We start from the raw sequence: 13,636 nt of genomic DNA, 5'->3' as shown, positions 1-13,636 counted from the left end.
TTCATCTTATCAAAATTACAAGAGACTGTTTCAAGCTGTAACATCCTTTGTAAGTATATATAGGGATTATTTTAATGTTATTTTTTATTTAAGTGATTAAAGTAAAACTTTTTTAAATTAAAAAAAATTTTTAATGTGTACAGTCTGTCATTGATTATATCATCAAAAGTATATAAATCCTATTTCCTGTACATTATTTCTAAAAGGCTAAAGTCATTTCCAATGTTACTGAGCTATAATTTACTCAAAAATCTGAGAGTTTTACTGTAAACATTATTAAAGTTAGTAGAAACTAAGATATTTTTACAGTAAAAAGCTAAAGACCAAGAATAATATTTGTGATGTTTTATTACAACTCTTTATGATTTACTGTCTTTATTTTTGTGTAACAATTAAAAAAGGGAAATCACAATACCTATGGATAATTTTTAATGATGACAGGAAAAGGGAAGAATGTTTTATAGCACAAAAATAGAGCTGTAGGAACATCAAAAAGAAGTTTCCTGTTAGAATGACTCTATTTCTGATGCTCTTTCTGACCTTGTTTGAGACTATAGCATTGAACTGTTCTGATACCTGTGTGTACATCCAGACTTGTCCTGTGGTGGTGTAGCCCAGGCAACTAGAAAACCTAGGGCTGAGCAGAAACTGTTTAGTGACCGGCCAAGAGAAAGAAACTATCTGGGCAGAACTGATTCAGAAGAAAGGCCTCCCTTTCCAATGCTTTTCTTGCCAGCTAACTTTCCTTGGCCAAACAATGAACCTTAGGACCCTCATCGCTGAAGTAAGAGTAAAATCTACCTACCCTACCTATTTCACGTTGTCCTTATAGAGTACAAATGAGTAGATATGGGGGGTGGGGGTACTGATTAGTGGTAAAGCACTTGCCTAAAATGTACAAGGACCCAGGTTCAATCCACAGCACTACCAAATATAAATATATATTCTGAAGAATCTGTCTAGGTACCTTCAACAAAAAGGGATGGACTTAATAAGCTGGTCTCTTCCAACTTAAACATGATTTAACTCTAGGCCGTAGCTGAATTGAAGATAATAAATTTTTTTGGATGCCCCACATTGGTAACAGGACATCAGCAAGTAAATGTGATCAAGGCAAACAAAATCCCACTTTCTAATGGCTCACTCTAGGCCTTTTCTGAAAGAAGGATCAGCTTGTTTCTTAAGGACTGCAAGGTGCTCCCCTACATTGTGCTGGGTTCTGGCCCACCTGTAGTGTGGCAAACGCTTACAAAGCTTTGCGTGAGCCTAGGCAGACCACGCCTCACCCCTCCCTCACTGGAGCTGGGAGAGACCCAGGGTTCGGCAGCCCAGGGTGAATGCCCCACTGTGATAAGCAGGCAAGTCCTCCAGCCCTCACCATGTGAACTGTCCTAGGACTGCTGCTCCATCCTCTATCCGTCAAGAGCATCCTGAAGACCACAAGCTGTGAAGCTGAAAACCCAGAGGTGGCCACTTTGCCCTGCCCTTGTCTGGTCTCCTTCCCTGGATCACTCCCTCTCTCCTTCACTCCAGATCCAGGATTTACACTCCTGAAAGGTGTTATGCATAAGCCAGGTTCTCAGGTTTCACTTCCTGAGGATTCCATATTGCAACTAGGATGGTTTTCAGTGTCCAAACCAAGGCCATATGGACTAAAGCAAATACTATGAATATTGTAGTTAAGAATATTATAAGCATCTTTTTAGCTATAAACTTTAGAAATGTTACATATTATCTAAAGCATCAAGTAGTGTTGGCCTCCGTTAACATACATTCAACAGTTAAAACATTTTAACCAGCAAGAGTATGTCTTTATAGCTATGCATGGTGGCACATGCTTATAATCCCAGCACCTGGGAGGCTGAGGCAGGAAGATCACCATGAATTTGAGGCCAACCTGGGCTATACAGTGACCTTAAGGCCAGCCTAGACTACATAGTCTTAAAAATAATAATAATAATAATGATAAATAAACATTGAAAGGAGTATATCTTTATTTGTACATAAAGAAATTACTCAAATTTTGTGGTGAGGTTAGCATGGTCAGTGAAAACTGGCCATGCTGAAGAACAGATGGAGGCAAGACTTTTCACTCAATACCTTTTACAATTCTTTGCAATGATGTGAGTATATTACCTGCTTTATACATTCATAGTATTGAATGGAGACAATCAGTATGACAAAGGTGTAAAGCTATAAATTCATGATAATAAACCTGGACTGAAATTGTTCATGATTTTATTACAAGCCTTATCATTTTAGAGTCAGAATTTGAGGGGGGGGCTTTAAATTATGAAGAGGTACACATAAAACTGATACAAATGATACTTGATTTTACATTTATTTCATAACTTTCTCAGATTACAAAAATGTTACATGTTCATTGCAGAAAAAAAACATTGGACTACACCAATGAATACAAAGGAAATTTAAAAATCACCTGTAATTGCATCACCAAGAGATGAAAAAAAACTGGTATATATACTTCGTGTCTTTCTAAGTAATATATTACACAAGATTTAAAGCTGGCAGTGGCTCAATTTGAAACCCAGTTTTTCTTGCTGAAGAGAAATCCGAGTTCGTGATTTCCAAACAAGAGGCATGAAGTCAGATGCTCCTTGGGAACCTCTCGGCATCCTCTCCCCCACCCTAAGGAACAGACATCACCCTACCTAATAGAGAAGGAAACAAGCTCTGAGAATTTAAATACTAACATGCCTACCACTCACACCTAGTAAGTGGCAAAACCAATTTCCAACCACATATCCTAAAACCCTTGTTCTTCCCCCCGAAGAGTTGTTTTATTTTTTTTTATTTTTTTTATTTTTTATTTTTTGGTACCGGGGATTGAACTTGGTTCCTTGCTCTTGCGCAGCAGGCAGTGAAACCACTGAGATAAATCCCCAGCCCCCAAACAGTTGTTTTACACATGGTGTACAAAACCCTCCTGGATTATGCTGTTATGTGTGTTGTATCAAGTGACAGAAATAGGAAAGTCACATATAACTTGCCTTAAGCAAAAAACGAAAAAAGAACATGTAACTGCAGCACTTGGAAGTGCTCTTACGGGCTCCTGTCACTGCCATCTCAATAGTTGAGAAGAAAATCAATACTTCTGGAAGAAATGTATGGCAGTAAGGGCCTGCATGTAAAAGAACCAAGCAGTGAATTAAAAAGTAGATAAATAAGTATAATTGCATGCTTATAATCCTAGCACTCCGGGAGGCTGAAGCAGGTGGATCATAAAATCAAGATCAGCCTGAGAAACTTAGCCACTTAGTGAGACCCTGTTTTAAAAAAATAAAAAGAGGCTGGAGATGTAGCTCAAGGCAAAGGCCTTGGGTTCAATCACTGTACTGAAAAAAAAATCTGAGAAGCTAGGCGTCGTGGTGCACACCTGTAATTCCAGCACTTAGGAGGCTGAGGCAAGAGGATCATCACAAGTTCAAGCCCAGCCTGGACCACAGAGACTCAAAAAAATCTGAGGAAAAAATAAATATAGCTTCTTGAGGCATTTATGAAATTGCACATTTCCTGGAGCTTGAGTCAGCTTTGCTTTTGACTTGACGAATCTTCTCTGGAAGAGATGAGATTACATTATTGATTAGTATCTAATATTTTTAAGCACTTGCCAAGTATCCAGTCACTGTTCTCATTTAATCCCACACAGCCCTTTCAAGTCAATGGTTTTATTTCCTTCTGTAATCAATGGGCACCAACACTGGCACAAGGAGGTCACGTTCCCAACCACTCAGGGCTGGAGGTAGGAGCCCTTCCAGTCTGGGTCTGAGCATAGCCCCTTCACCACATCTCTGGTCGACGCTTTCATAGGCCACTTTTGTAGGAAGTTGCAGGGAACCCCAGCGTTTGGAGGAGGACACCCAGAGTTTAGGTCTCATTCACACTGCTGGAAGCACCACTAGGACTGTGGACTGATTCATTTATGTTTTCAACTCCAAATGAAACTGCACCAGCCAACACAATGGCAGCTGCCCCTAGACTTAGCTTCCAAGGTTGTGATTCCATGAGAATAAAACACCAACTCATTTATTATGTTTTCAGAGTATCTCCCCTGACAATATGATCAGTGATTTTGGCAGAGTGATTTTTAGCAATAACCTCAGCTGGCAAACTAACAGCCTGTCTGCCTTTTTTTGCTTAACCTAGAGGTAACATTTTAAAATCTACCAACTTGCAGCAATTCACAACAGGGGCAACACAGGCATTCTGAGCAAGACAATTCTTAAGTGTCCCAAGCAATCCTATAACCACTGTAGGTGGTTTAGTGTTTCTACCCTGTCCTATCTACCCACTGCACACAGGTGCAGAAGCAGACACTCCTGCACTTTTCCAAATGCCCAGCAGGGGACTGACACTGAGAGCCACTTGGCTAAAAGGTGACCAGTGTCACCCAGCTCAGCTAGCAAAGGAGAAGCCCCTTCCACAGCTCCACATTCTGCAGGAGCCTGGGCTAACAGCAGCTGGGACTGCTGCTATCTTGGTGCTACATCTGCCCGCTGTCCCCTACCATAAAGGAGCTACTGTTTGTACAAGGCTGGAACTCACCGGCCAGTTCTGGGAAACCTGCACGCACCAGCTCTGCATACAGATGTTTGTCTGGGTCTTGCTGTGTCATCAAGGCCCCATGCAGCCAGATGAGCAGAGCCCTGTGGCCATGCTCACGGAAGCTTTCACTTCCTAGACCAAGCATAAGAGATGTGAGGTAGAACACTATGATCACAATTCCAACTTGTCCATTCCTGCTTTGATAGCTCAGAGCCCTGTGATGAGCAGAAACCCTTCCCATTTCCCTCATGGCCAATCCTTCGTGATGACCGGTGTTTGCATCCACTGTGCCAGCATGCACCCAGGGCGAGCAAAGGGGACCGAACCACTGAAGTACCTGCTCAGCAACAGAACACAACCTGAATGAGACATGGAGCTCTTCTGCAAAGTTCAAGTGACACTGCACAGACCATGTGTCTCAGACTCAAAGTGCCTATTTCACCTGGGCGTACACCTAATCCCAGCACTTTAGGAGGCTGAGGCAGAAGGATGGCAAGTTTGAGCACAGCCAGGGTATCTGAATGACTTAGTAAGATCTCTTCTCAAAATAAAACATTTTTAAAGGGCTGGGTATATGCAAAGTCCCTGGGTTCAATCCCCAGAACCACAAGAGCAAAGCACCTGTTTCAGCTAGGCATCTTGCTAAAGTGCAGATTCTATTTCATTTGGTCTAGAGTGAGATCCTTTGTGTCTCACAAGCTCCCACAGGCTGCTGCAGCTGCAGGTGATCCATAAGTCATACTCTTGAACAGCAAGCATGTGCCATTCAGCACCACTGTCAAGGAAGCCTCTCCAATGCAAGTCTGCAACTCCCCAGTCAGGTCAGGGAGATTCTTGAAGCAAACACGCCCCAGATACCTGGCCCTCAAAACTGAGGGAGGTGTCAGGATGGGGCCACAGAGGAGCCACTGTTACTCCCAGCAGAGTTCACAATGACAAACTCATGACCAGCCCCTTTGTAAAAGCAGACAGAGGCCACAGAGGGGGCCTGAGCTCTGAGGATGGGGAGGAGGTGTGCTGCTCAGGTGTTAGAGGGACAAGCGTCAGGGAGAGGACACTGCATGCAGGAAGGAGATGCTCTAGCTTCTGTTCTTTTTTTAAGCTAGACAAAACTGCCATATTTCCCTGAAAATAAGACCTAACCTGAAAATAAGCCCAAGTGTGATGTTTCAGGGTGTTTGTAATATAAACCTGACTGCAAAGATAAACCCCAGTTAAGATCATCAGCCAGATGGATACATCACTATGTCTGTAACAACACACGACAGATGTATAGACTTCTAAAATAATAATGTTAATATATAATTAAATATGAGAAATAATATTGACATTAATACTTAAATGGAAATGGAGTCACAAGAAATTCAGGCCAGAATTCGGGACTTAGAGAGTTATGATGATATTCTAGAAGAAGATGACATGACTATATTTGAATAAATGTAGATTTTTGTACATGAATAAATGAATAAATATGGATTGTTGCACATGAATAAATGTAGACTATTATACGTGAAAAATAAGACATCCCCTGAAAAGAAACCTTATTGCATCTTTTGGAGCAAAAACTAATATAAGACCCAGTCTTATTTTCAGGGAAATACAATAATTTTTCCTCAGTGCCACTGACAGGTCACTCATTTGCTCAAAAGCCCACAAGTGATAGAATTGGATTGTGTATGCCAATGTTGCCATGCCAACAGGGTTATGCTCTCCATTGAGCATGCACATGGCTTACAGCTGATGTGGTGGAGATCTCTCCCAGGTACCTCATAAGGTTCTGAGGTTTCCCCGTCTTTTGCAATATTGGGGATTGGACCTGGAGCTTTGTGTATGTGAGTTAGATGGCAAACCACGGCTCCATGCACCCTGGCTGCTTCCATGCAAAATACAAGCAAACTATGGGACCTCTTATGGTTCATCCTAAAGACACACTTTCATATGAACAAGTGGAACACAGTGTATTGAAATTATTAAATAGTGACTTGTTTCTGCAAAGGTTTCTGTCACTTTATTAAGATTCTCTCTTTTCAGCATGGAGGCGGTAGCGGCCGTGCTTCTGCGGGACATGGAGAAGCGGCCGGCTGGTGCCCGGAGCTGCTGAGCTCGGGTCGCCCGTGTCCCTGCAGGGCTATGCTGACCTGGCGCGTGGCGCGCGGCCCGTGGGGGCCCCTATGTGGGACGGCGTGGGCGCGGGGGGCCCGGCCGGGCCGGGGGCGCGCTCTCCTGGCCCTGCTGCCCGCTTCCCGCTGCCTGGCGGAGCGCCAGTGGCTGCGGCCAGCCGCGCTCGGCCTGCGTCTGCTGGGGCCCTGCGCGAGGCGCCACAGCTCGGGCGCGGGGAAGGCGGCCCTGGGTCCCGCGGCAGAGGGCGGCGCCGCGGCGGAGGCCCTGGGCGGGCTGTGTGGCCTGGCGATCACTGCGAGCGCATATGAAAATCCATGGACAATTCCAAATATGTTGTCAATGACAAGGATTGGCTTGGCTCCAGTTTTGGGCCATTTGATTATTGAAGATTTTAATGTTGCACTCGGAGTTTTTGGCCTTAGCTGAACTTACTGATTTGTTGGATGGATTTATTGCTCGAAACTGGACCAATCAAAAATCAGCTTTGGGAAGTGCTCTTGATCCACTTGCTGATAAAATACTTATCAGTGTATTATATGTTAGCTTGACCTATGCAGATCTTATTCCAGTTCCACTTACTTATATGGTAATTTCAAGAGACATAATGTTGATTGCTGCTGTTTTTTATGTCAGATATCGAACTCTCCCAACACCGCGAACACTAGCTAAGTATTTCAATCCTTGCTATACTACTGCTAGGTTAAAATCAACATTCATCAGTAAGGTGAACACAGCGGTCCAGTTAATCTTGGTGGCAGCTTCTTTGGCAGCTCCAGTTTTCAATTATGCTGACAGCATTTATCTTCACATACTGTGGTGTTTTACAGCTTTCACCACAGCTGCATCAGCTTACGGTTATTATCATTATGGTCGGAAAACTGTTCAAGTGATAAAAGACAGATGAAAGTCACCCATTACCATTAGCAAGAAAGCAATAGACATCGGCGGCAGCAGTGCCAGTGTAAATCTACAGGAGTTCCCTGTTTTCGTGTTCAGCTTGAAAAGGGACTTGTCAGAACAAACCGTGTCATCAGAATTAAAGTAGTGTGCATTGAAGAGAAGCATGATCATGCGCATATGCAGAATTTCCAATGTATTTTTAAAATACAAGTAAAACTATAATTTAGAATTTTTAATCTTAGGTTTCTTGATTAATTTATAAGAAATTAACTATTCCAATTATAATCCGTCTTTTTTATATGTTTTTTTTAAAACAGCTCAGCATGGAAACTGAGGAGTAGACACGTCTAAGTAGACTTTAGATTGCTCACAAAACAGTAGTGAATTGGTTGGGATTAAATACGCATCCTACACATATCCTCACAGCTTGGCTGTAGATGTTTATGTTTGATTTTTAAACCCGTATACACAGTAGCAGTTTGTGTGGTTACTATTTGATCATTTATAATAATGAGAATAAAGTTAGCTTAGCTGTGGATAAAGTAAAATGGTAAAGAGATTTAAAATAAGTTTGAAAATGAGTAAGAGGGCTGGGGATTTAGCTCAGTGGCACTGTGCCTACCTTGAAAGCACAAGGTCCTGAGTTCAGTCCCCGGTACCAAAAGAAAAATAGAGGGCCGGGAATTTAGCTTAGTGGTTTCACCACCTGCTGTGCAAGCGCAAGGACCCGAGTTCCATCCCCGGTACCAAAAAAAAAAAAAAACCAAACCAAAAGAAAAATAGAAAATGAGCAGGATGACTCAAAATAGAAGGTATTGAAATTTGTGTTCAGAAGTCTTCCAACCTCTCAGGTGCCTGAGTTCACATGACAAGTAACAAAGTAGTTGAAGTAAAAGAACATGTCCATTAGCCTTTGCTCCAAAAGGCTGTGAGTTACTTATTTCCACAGTCACTGCATTTCAGACACAGCAATGTTTCTATGATACTGGAAACTACACGTATGTTATGTAAATAATATGAAACTGTATATTTTTCAAAAGTTTTTTAAACTTTGGAGAATCTTTTGTTAAGATGTTAAAGAAATAAAACTACTGGGGAAAAAAAAAGATTCTCTTTTGTGGCTAATTAGGAATATAGTATTCTGTGACTCTCCAGGAAATCTGAGATGCCTTTGGGAATGTAGCATACCTGCAGCACACATGGCAGCAGGATAAGGGGGATTTTAAAGTCTGTCAATTAAATCTTCATGGAGTAGACTAGGAGTGCAGCTCAGAGGTGGAGCACTTGCCTACCATGCATATGGCCCAGGGTTCAAACTACACCATCACAAAAAAAAAAAGCTAAGGGACCCAGGTGACCTGACCTCACTTAATTCTGCCAGCCAAAGTCCAGCTGAAAAGACTCAGAATCACCTAACCCGCAGGCTTCTCTGCATCCCCCCCCCCCCCCATCTCTCATGGGACAGCCAACTCTGCCCAGGCCACATCCTGCAAGAACCTCTTCCCCCTTTCCCTGGTTGAAGGGATCCCTTCTGGAGTGGAAACCCTAAATAATGAGCCTTTGACTGCAGAGTAAGTCAGTTTACCCCAGGACAATCACAAGGGACAGGAGAAATTGGGCTGGCTTCCCAGTGGCATACCCAACTGTTAAGTTCCTGCTTCCTTGGTGCCCACTCAGTTTGGAACTTTAGTTCTTTTTAGGCTAAAGGCCACCTTTTCAACACATCTCAATAGAAGTACTCATCCTCCCCAAACTTCAGTTTACTGCAGACTTCAGTGAGCCTAGCTTTCTTCAGAGTTCCGAATCCCTTTGTGGCCTAAGCTAACTGTTCCCATGCTGGGACACCTGGACTCCATTGCTTCCTGTGAGCACCAGGAAGGTCCAAGAGGGACTGCTGCTCCTCACACACTGCCCACGCCACCAGGCCACACTCACCTGTCCACTGCTCCTCGATGGCCCTGATCTGGTCATCTGTGAAGTCCCACGAGCGAGCCAGCCTCTGCCACTCGTTGGGCTTCAACTGACGGTATGCCAGGTTCCAGAGGAGCGTGCGGATGTGCCTGGTCTCCAGACTGTGGTCTTGCTTGAAGGTCAGAGCAAAGCCTGCTGATGCGTCCTGCAGATACTCCTAAATTGAAAATGATTGCATTAGATTATTCCAGACAGGCTTGCTTACTGCCTGATACCAGAGTATGTGTGCTTTTCAGACACAACTGGTAAGGAGGCACCTGAAGCTGTTTTCCTGTCAGCTGTCACTACATCACTACCAGACAAGATGGAGACCAGTGTCTGAAATAAAAAGGTCAGGGACCATCTGTCAGATACAGAAAATGAGGAATTTTTGCAGCATAGTACCCTCTGCTGCCGACTGATATGCACCCACCCAAGAAAGGAAGCAACAGCAACTTTAATGGCCTAAATTTCAACCCATTTCCCTTTTTCTTCTTTTGGGTATTTGATTTTCTCATGCCAGAGCTTCAGTGGGGCCTGGGCTGGATAGGCCCTTAATGGGACCCAGTGCTGGGTCTTCGATTCATCTCTCTCTGGTGTGAAGAGAAGAAGCAGGACCCTAACTCCAGGCCAGGAAGGAAAATTGGTGCTCAAGGGAGTGGGGAGGACTGGAGTGGGGAATCCCTGGTTTCAAGCTCCATAGCCAGGCTCAGCCTGACAGCACTTTGCCTGGTTGGTATCTTGTTTTCTGGCTTCTGGAAGATTCCTTTGGTCCACATTAGAATAGGAATGGGAGACGTGAAATATCTGTAATTGTTTTAGAGACTATAAAGGACAGGTCTTCAGCTTTACTTTCATAGTACCCACCTCTGAAGAAATCCTAAGAGAGGTTGACAATGGAGAGACCCAAGAAACACAGGAGCTGCAGGCCTCTCACCTCTGCCCCTCACCCCATCTCCTGAAACAACAGTGACTCCAACAAAACTTCCACACCACAGGGTAAAGAGGAGAGCAAAGTGCATCCTCACGTGATAGCATCTGTATTTCTTAGGGAAACTTGTATGTCTTATCCATCCGAGGAGTGGGCTGGGTGGGCCCACAGCCTCCATAGGAAAGTGCAAAACATGTCCAAGCAGGTGGAGGCATTAGACAGTTTATCTGTCAAAGCCCTGAATGATTTGCAGGTCCATTTGTGCTCATGCAGTCACATGGGCCAGAATTGGTGATTAAAAAGATATAAGCCAAATATTTTTTTGGCATCAAGGATTGAACTCAGTACCTTGTGCTTGCGAGGCAGGCAGCAGCACCACTGAGCTAAATCCCCGGCCCCTAAAAGCCAAATTTTAAGAAGCCCTTTGCCTCTGAATCACTGAATTTTATGATAAATGATTGAGAGCCTAAATATATATGCATAAACAGATGATAGATATAAGAAAGAAAATTTAAATTATATCTTTAATCATTTTATTAGGAACCATTTTTATTAGGCCAGGATATAAGCTTATTTGATGAACAAAGATGATTTAAAACAATGATAAATACATTTGGTAAATATATACATATGAAAGCTATACATATATTAAAAAAATGAATCTCCCCCCACCTCAGACCTCAGAACTCCGGCTGTCACCAGGGTTAACAATGCTCACCATTTCTGGGGCCTCCTTCAGCCACATTTATACGTTATATAGAGTTTCAGAGCTCATCTAATCCTTATATCTTAAAGATCTGTTGGGAAGGAGGGATGATTCTCTTGTTGGAAAAGTCACGTATTCTCATCAAGCCAAAGAACCTAAGAATACTACCATGCAGTAAAAATAGAGCTAACGACTATTTCTAGTTTCAGAGAAGATGTGGAGGCAACAGATTAAAAAGCAAGAGAAAAAGGTGGAACTTAATAAAGTTCCCTTCAATAAAATACAGTAATGGTTTTAGAAAAGGAGCATGAAGATATAGAAAAAGGGCGGGGAAACGGAGAAGGAGGAACAACAGAAATAGGAGGAAGGGGAGGAAAAGGAGAGAGGTTAAGTAGAGACTTCTAATTATTAAAAAATGTTTTATAGGCAAAAAAAAGGTTGTGCGGAGGATGGTGTGGCCTTTAGAAGACTCAGAGAGAGACACAGCCACAGAGCAGCCTCCGGTCAGGATTGGGCTGGCAACGGGACAGCGCGGCCGCTCCTGGGTGGAGTAAGTGCACCGTGGTGGTCGCACAGTGATCAAATCGCCTGCTGACACATCTCAACCTCTAGCGGAGTGTGCTCTTGTTGCTAAGCAACCTGTGACTGTAAGTCCACAGTACTGAGCCAATTAAACAGAGAAATAGACAGTAAATGTCTTTTGTTTTGAGGATTTAAAGGAAATTTCCCAGAGTGGCCAAATGGACAGCAAGTCAGGTTCTCAGTTTCCCCTGATCCTGAGTTCTGGTGCTGGTGCCTTGGGCAGAGCAATCCCGCAGCCCAGGACCAGGAGGAATGAAGAGTCACTGTACCCTGAGGCTGGTGCTGGCGTCATGCCTGGGGACACAGACTGGGATCTATGGGGTCAGGGGCAGTAGTGCCTGCCACAAAAGTGGCAGATACCGGAGGAAATAACAATGAAAGAGAGGTAAAAAAAAATGACTTAGAAACAGCTTTTATGTGTTCTCGGATGAATAAAGTTTCATGCCAGTCATGATGCTCAGAGAGCCAGCGAAGGGTGTGTTGGAAATGGCAGGCCCTTAAGGAGCCTTTCTTTCTACCACTCCCTGGAACCTCTGGTAGCAGAGGTGGCCGCGGACACCTCGGGCAGAGGGCACAGCCGAGCCATGCTGCAGGGGCTGGCATGAGAGGCCCAAGAGCCAACCACTGGAGGAGGAGGGGGGTCCAGATCAACTGAAGCCCACACCCTGGGAAGGAGTGCCCACGGAGCCCACCCACCCAGAACTTCCGGCTGTAGGTGGCTGCCTCACCTCTCTCCAGGCGTGGTACCTCTCTGCTTTGATGAGCATGTCCACAACCAGGCTGTGGCTGCCCCTGGCAGCCACCGCCAGCGCGGTCCTGCCTTGCTAAAAGTGAAGGAGACAAAGACAGGGTCAGGTGGTGTTGCTGGTAGTGAGGACAAGTGCCTGGGTTCTGATCTGGATTCCACCACTTCCTTGTTGGGTGAACCCAGGTCACTAGGCAGTGGTGAGAGCAATGTGACGATGCACATAGAGCCCTTAGACACCAGCCATCCCTGATGTTTCCCAGCCTCCCTTGTGGTCACATATATGATTGATACTCTGGCCAATGGAAGGGAAAGTGCAACTTCTGGGATGTGTCTTTGAAGAAAGGAGACATGGCATTTTCCTTCCACTTTTCATCTTTCTGAGTGGAATGCTGACTTGATGACAGGAGCTTGAACAGCCAGCCACCTTAGACCAGGAGATGAAACCCATGTTTTGAGAAGGGTGGAGAAATATGTCAGAAAAGGGCTGTGTCTTATTAAAAATAGTATCAACAATGACAACACAACTTGCTTCATAGCCTAGAATTCAGCTAACTGGATTCCTACCTACAATTTTTTTCCTATTATAACACAAACAGAATGAGCAAAAAGGGCTGTTCTGGACATAACTTGGAGTCTGTATTCCCTAGAGTCCATATGGTGTTTTACACAAGCTATCAAAAGGTGCACCATTCACAAGGGAGCTATCGCTCAAAGCCAGAGCACACAGCTTTACAGACAGTATCCCCTGCTCTACGCAGTGCACAGCTTCTATATGTAAATGTTCTGTGAACAAAGGATGGTGGTTTTCCTTTGCTTTTCACATGGCCCTAAGAATGTGCTCAGGAACCCCGAAGATAATTAAAATGAATGGTCAGAAATAACTCCAGAAGTTCCGATGTTAGGACCTGTCTTTCTGCCCTTAGGGATCCAGAAACATAATTGATAATTGTTGCAAGGCTAGGTACTGCCCACAAGCATGATTCCCACCAACAGAACTGATCCCAGCTGTCAGTCCAGGCACCACAGCCCAGGTGGGCTGGGAAACTAGCGTTGAAAGTAATCAGTCTCTAGTCAAAAGAAACAGTAATGAAATTAGGAAGAACTGCATTTTGCAGGCATTTAGCAAGCCTCT

The 13,636-nt window shown here is 44.0% G+C and overlaps 1 protein-coding gene and 1 pseudogene across 2 annotated transcripts in view; one reads left to right on the top strand and one right to left on the bottom strand.

The window, feature by feature from the left end:
• Positions 1-3,348: 3,348 nt before the first annotated feature.
• Ankdd1b (ankyrin repeat and death domain containing 1B) overlaps positions 3,349-13,636 on the bottom strand; it is a 68,259-nt gene continuing 57,971 nt past the window's right edge. For both annotated transcript variants that reach the window (XM_004872873.3, XM_087203179.1), the window contains 4 exons: positions 12,485-12,580; positions 9,523-9,715; positions 4,567-4,698; positions 3,349-3,577 (listed from right to left, as the gene is read on the bottom strand). In XM_004872873.3, coding sequence (XP_004872930.2) covers positions 3,516-3,577; positions 4,567-4,698; positions 9,523-9,715; positions 12,485-12,580 — 483 coding nt within the window. In that variant the 3' untranslated portion in view covers positions 3,349-3,515. The remainder of the gene's footprint in view (positions 3,578-4,566; positions 4,699-9,522; positions 9,716-12,484; positions 12,581-13,636) is intronic.
• Positions 6,697-7,721, top strand: LOC101717890 (cardiolipin synthase (CMP-forming) pseudogene; annotated as a pseudogene).

This window comes from Heterocephalus glaber, unplaced genomic scaffold (assembly GCF_053883595.1).
Source record: "Heterocephalus glaber isolate CG9 unplaced genomic scaffold, H.glaber_assembly_v1.0 deba00001788, whole genome shotgun sequence".
NCBI lineage: Eukaryota > Metazoa > Chordata > Mammalia > Rodentia > Bathyergidae > Heterocephalus > Heterocephalus glaber.
The sequence above is the reverse complement of the archived record's forward strand: the minus strand, read 5'-3'. Positions and strand labels throughout refer to the sequence as shown.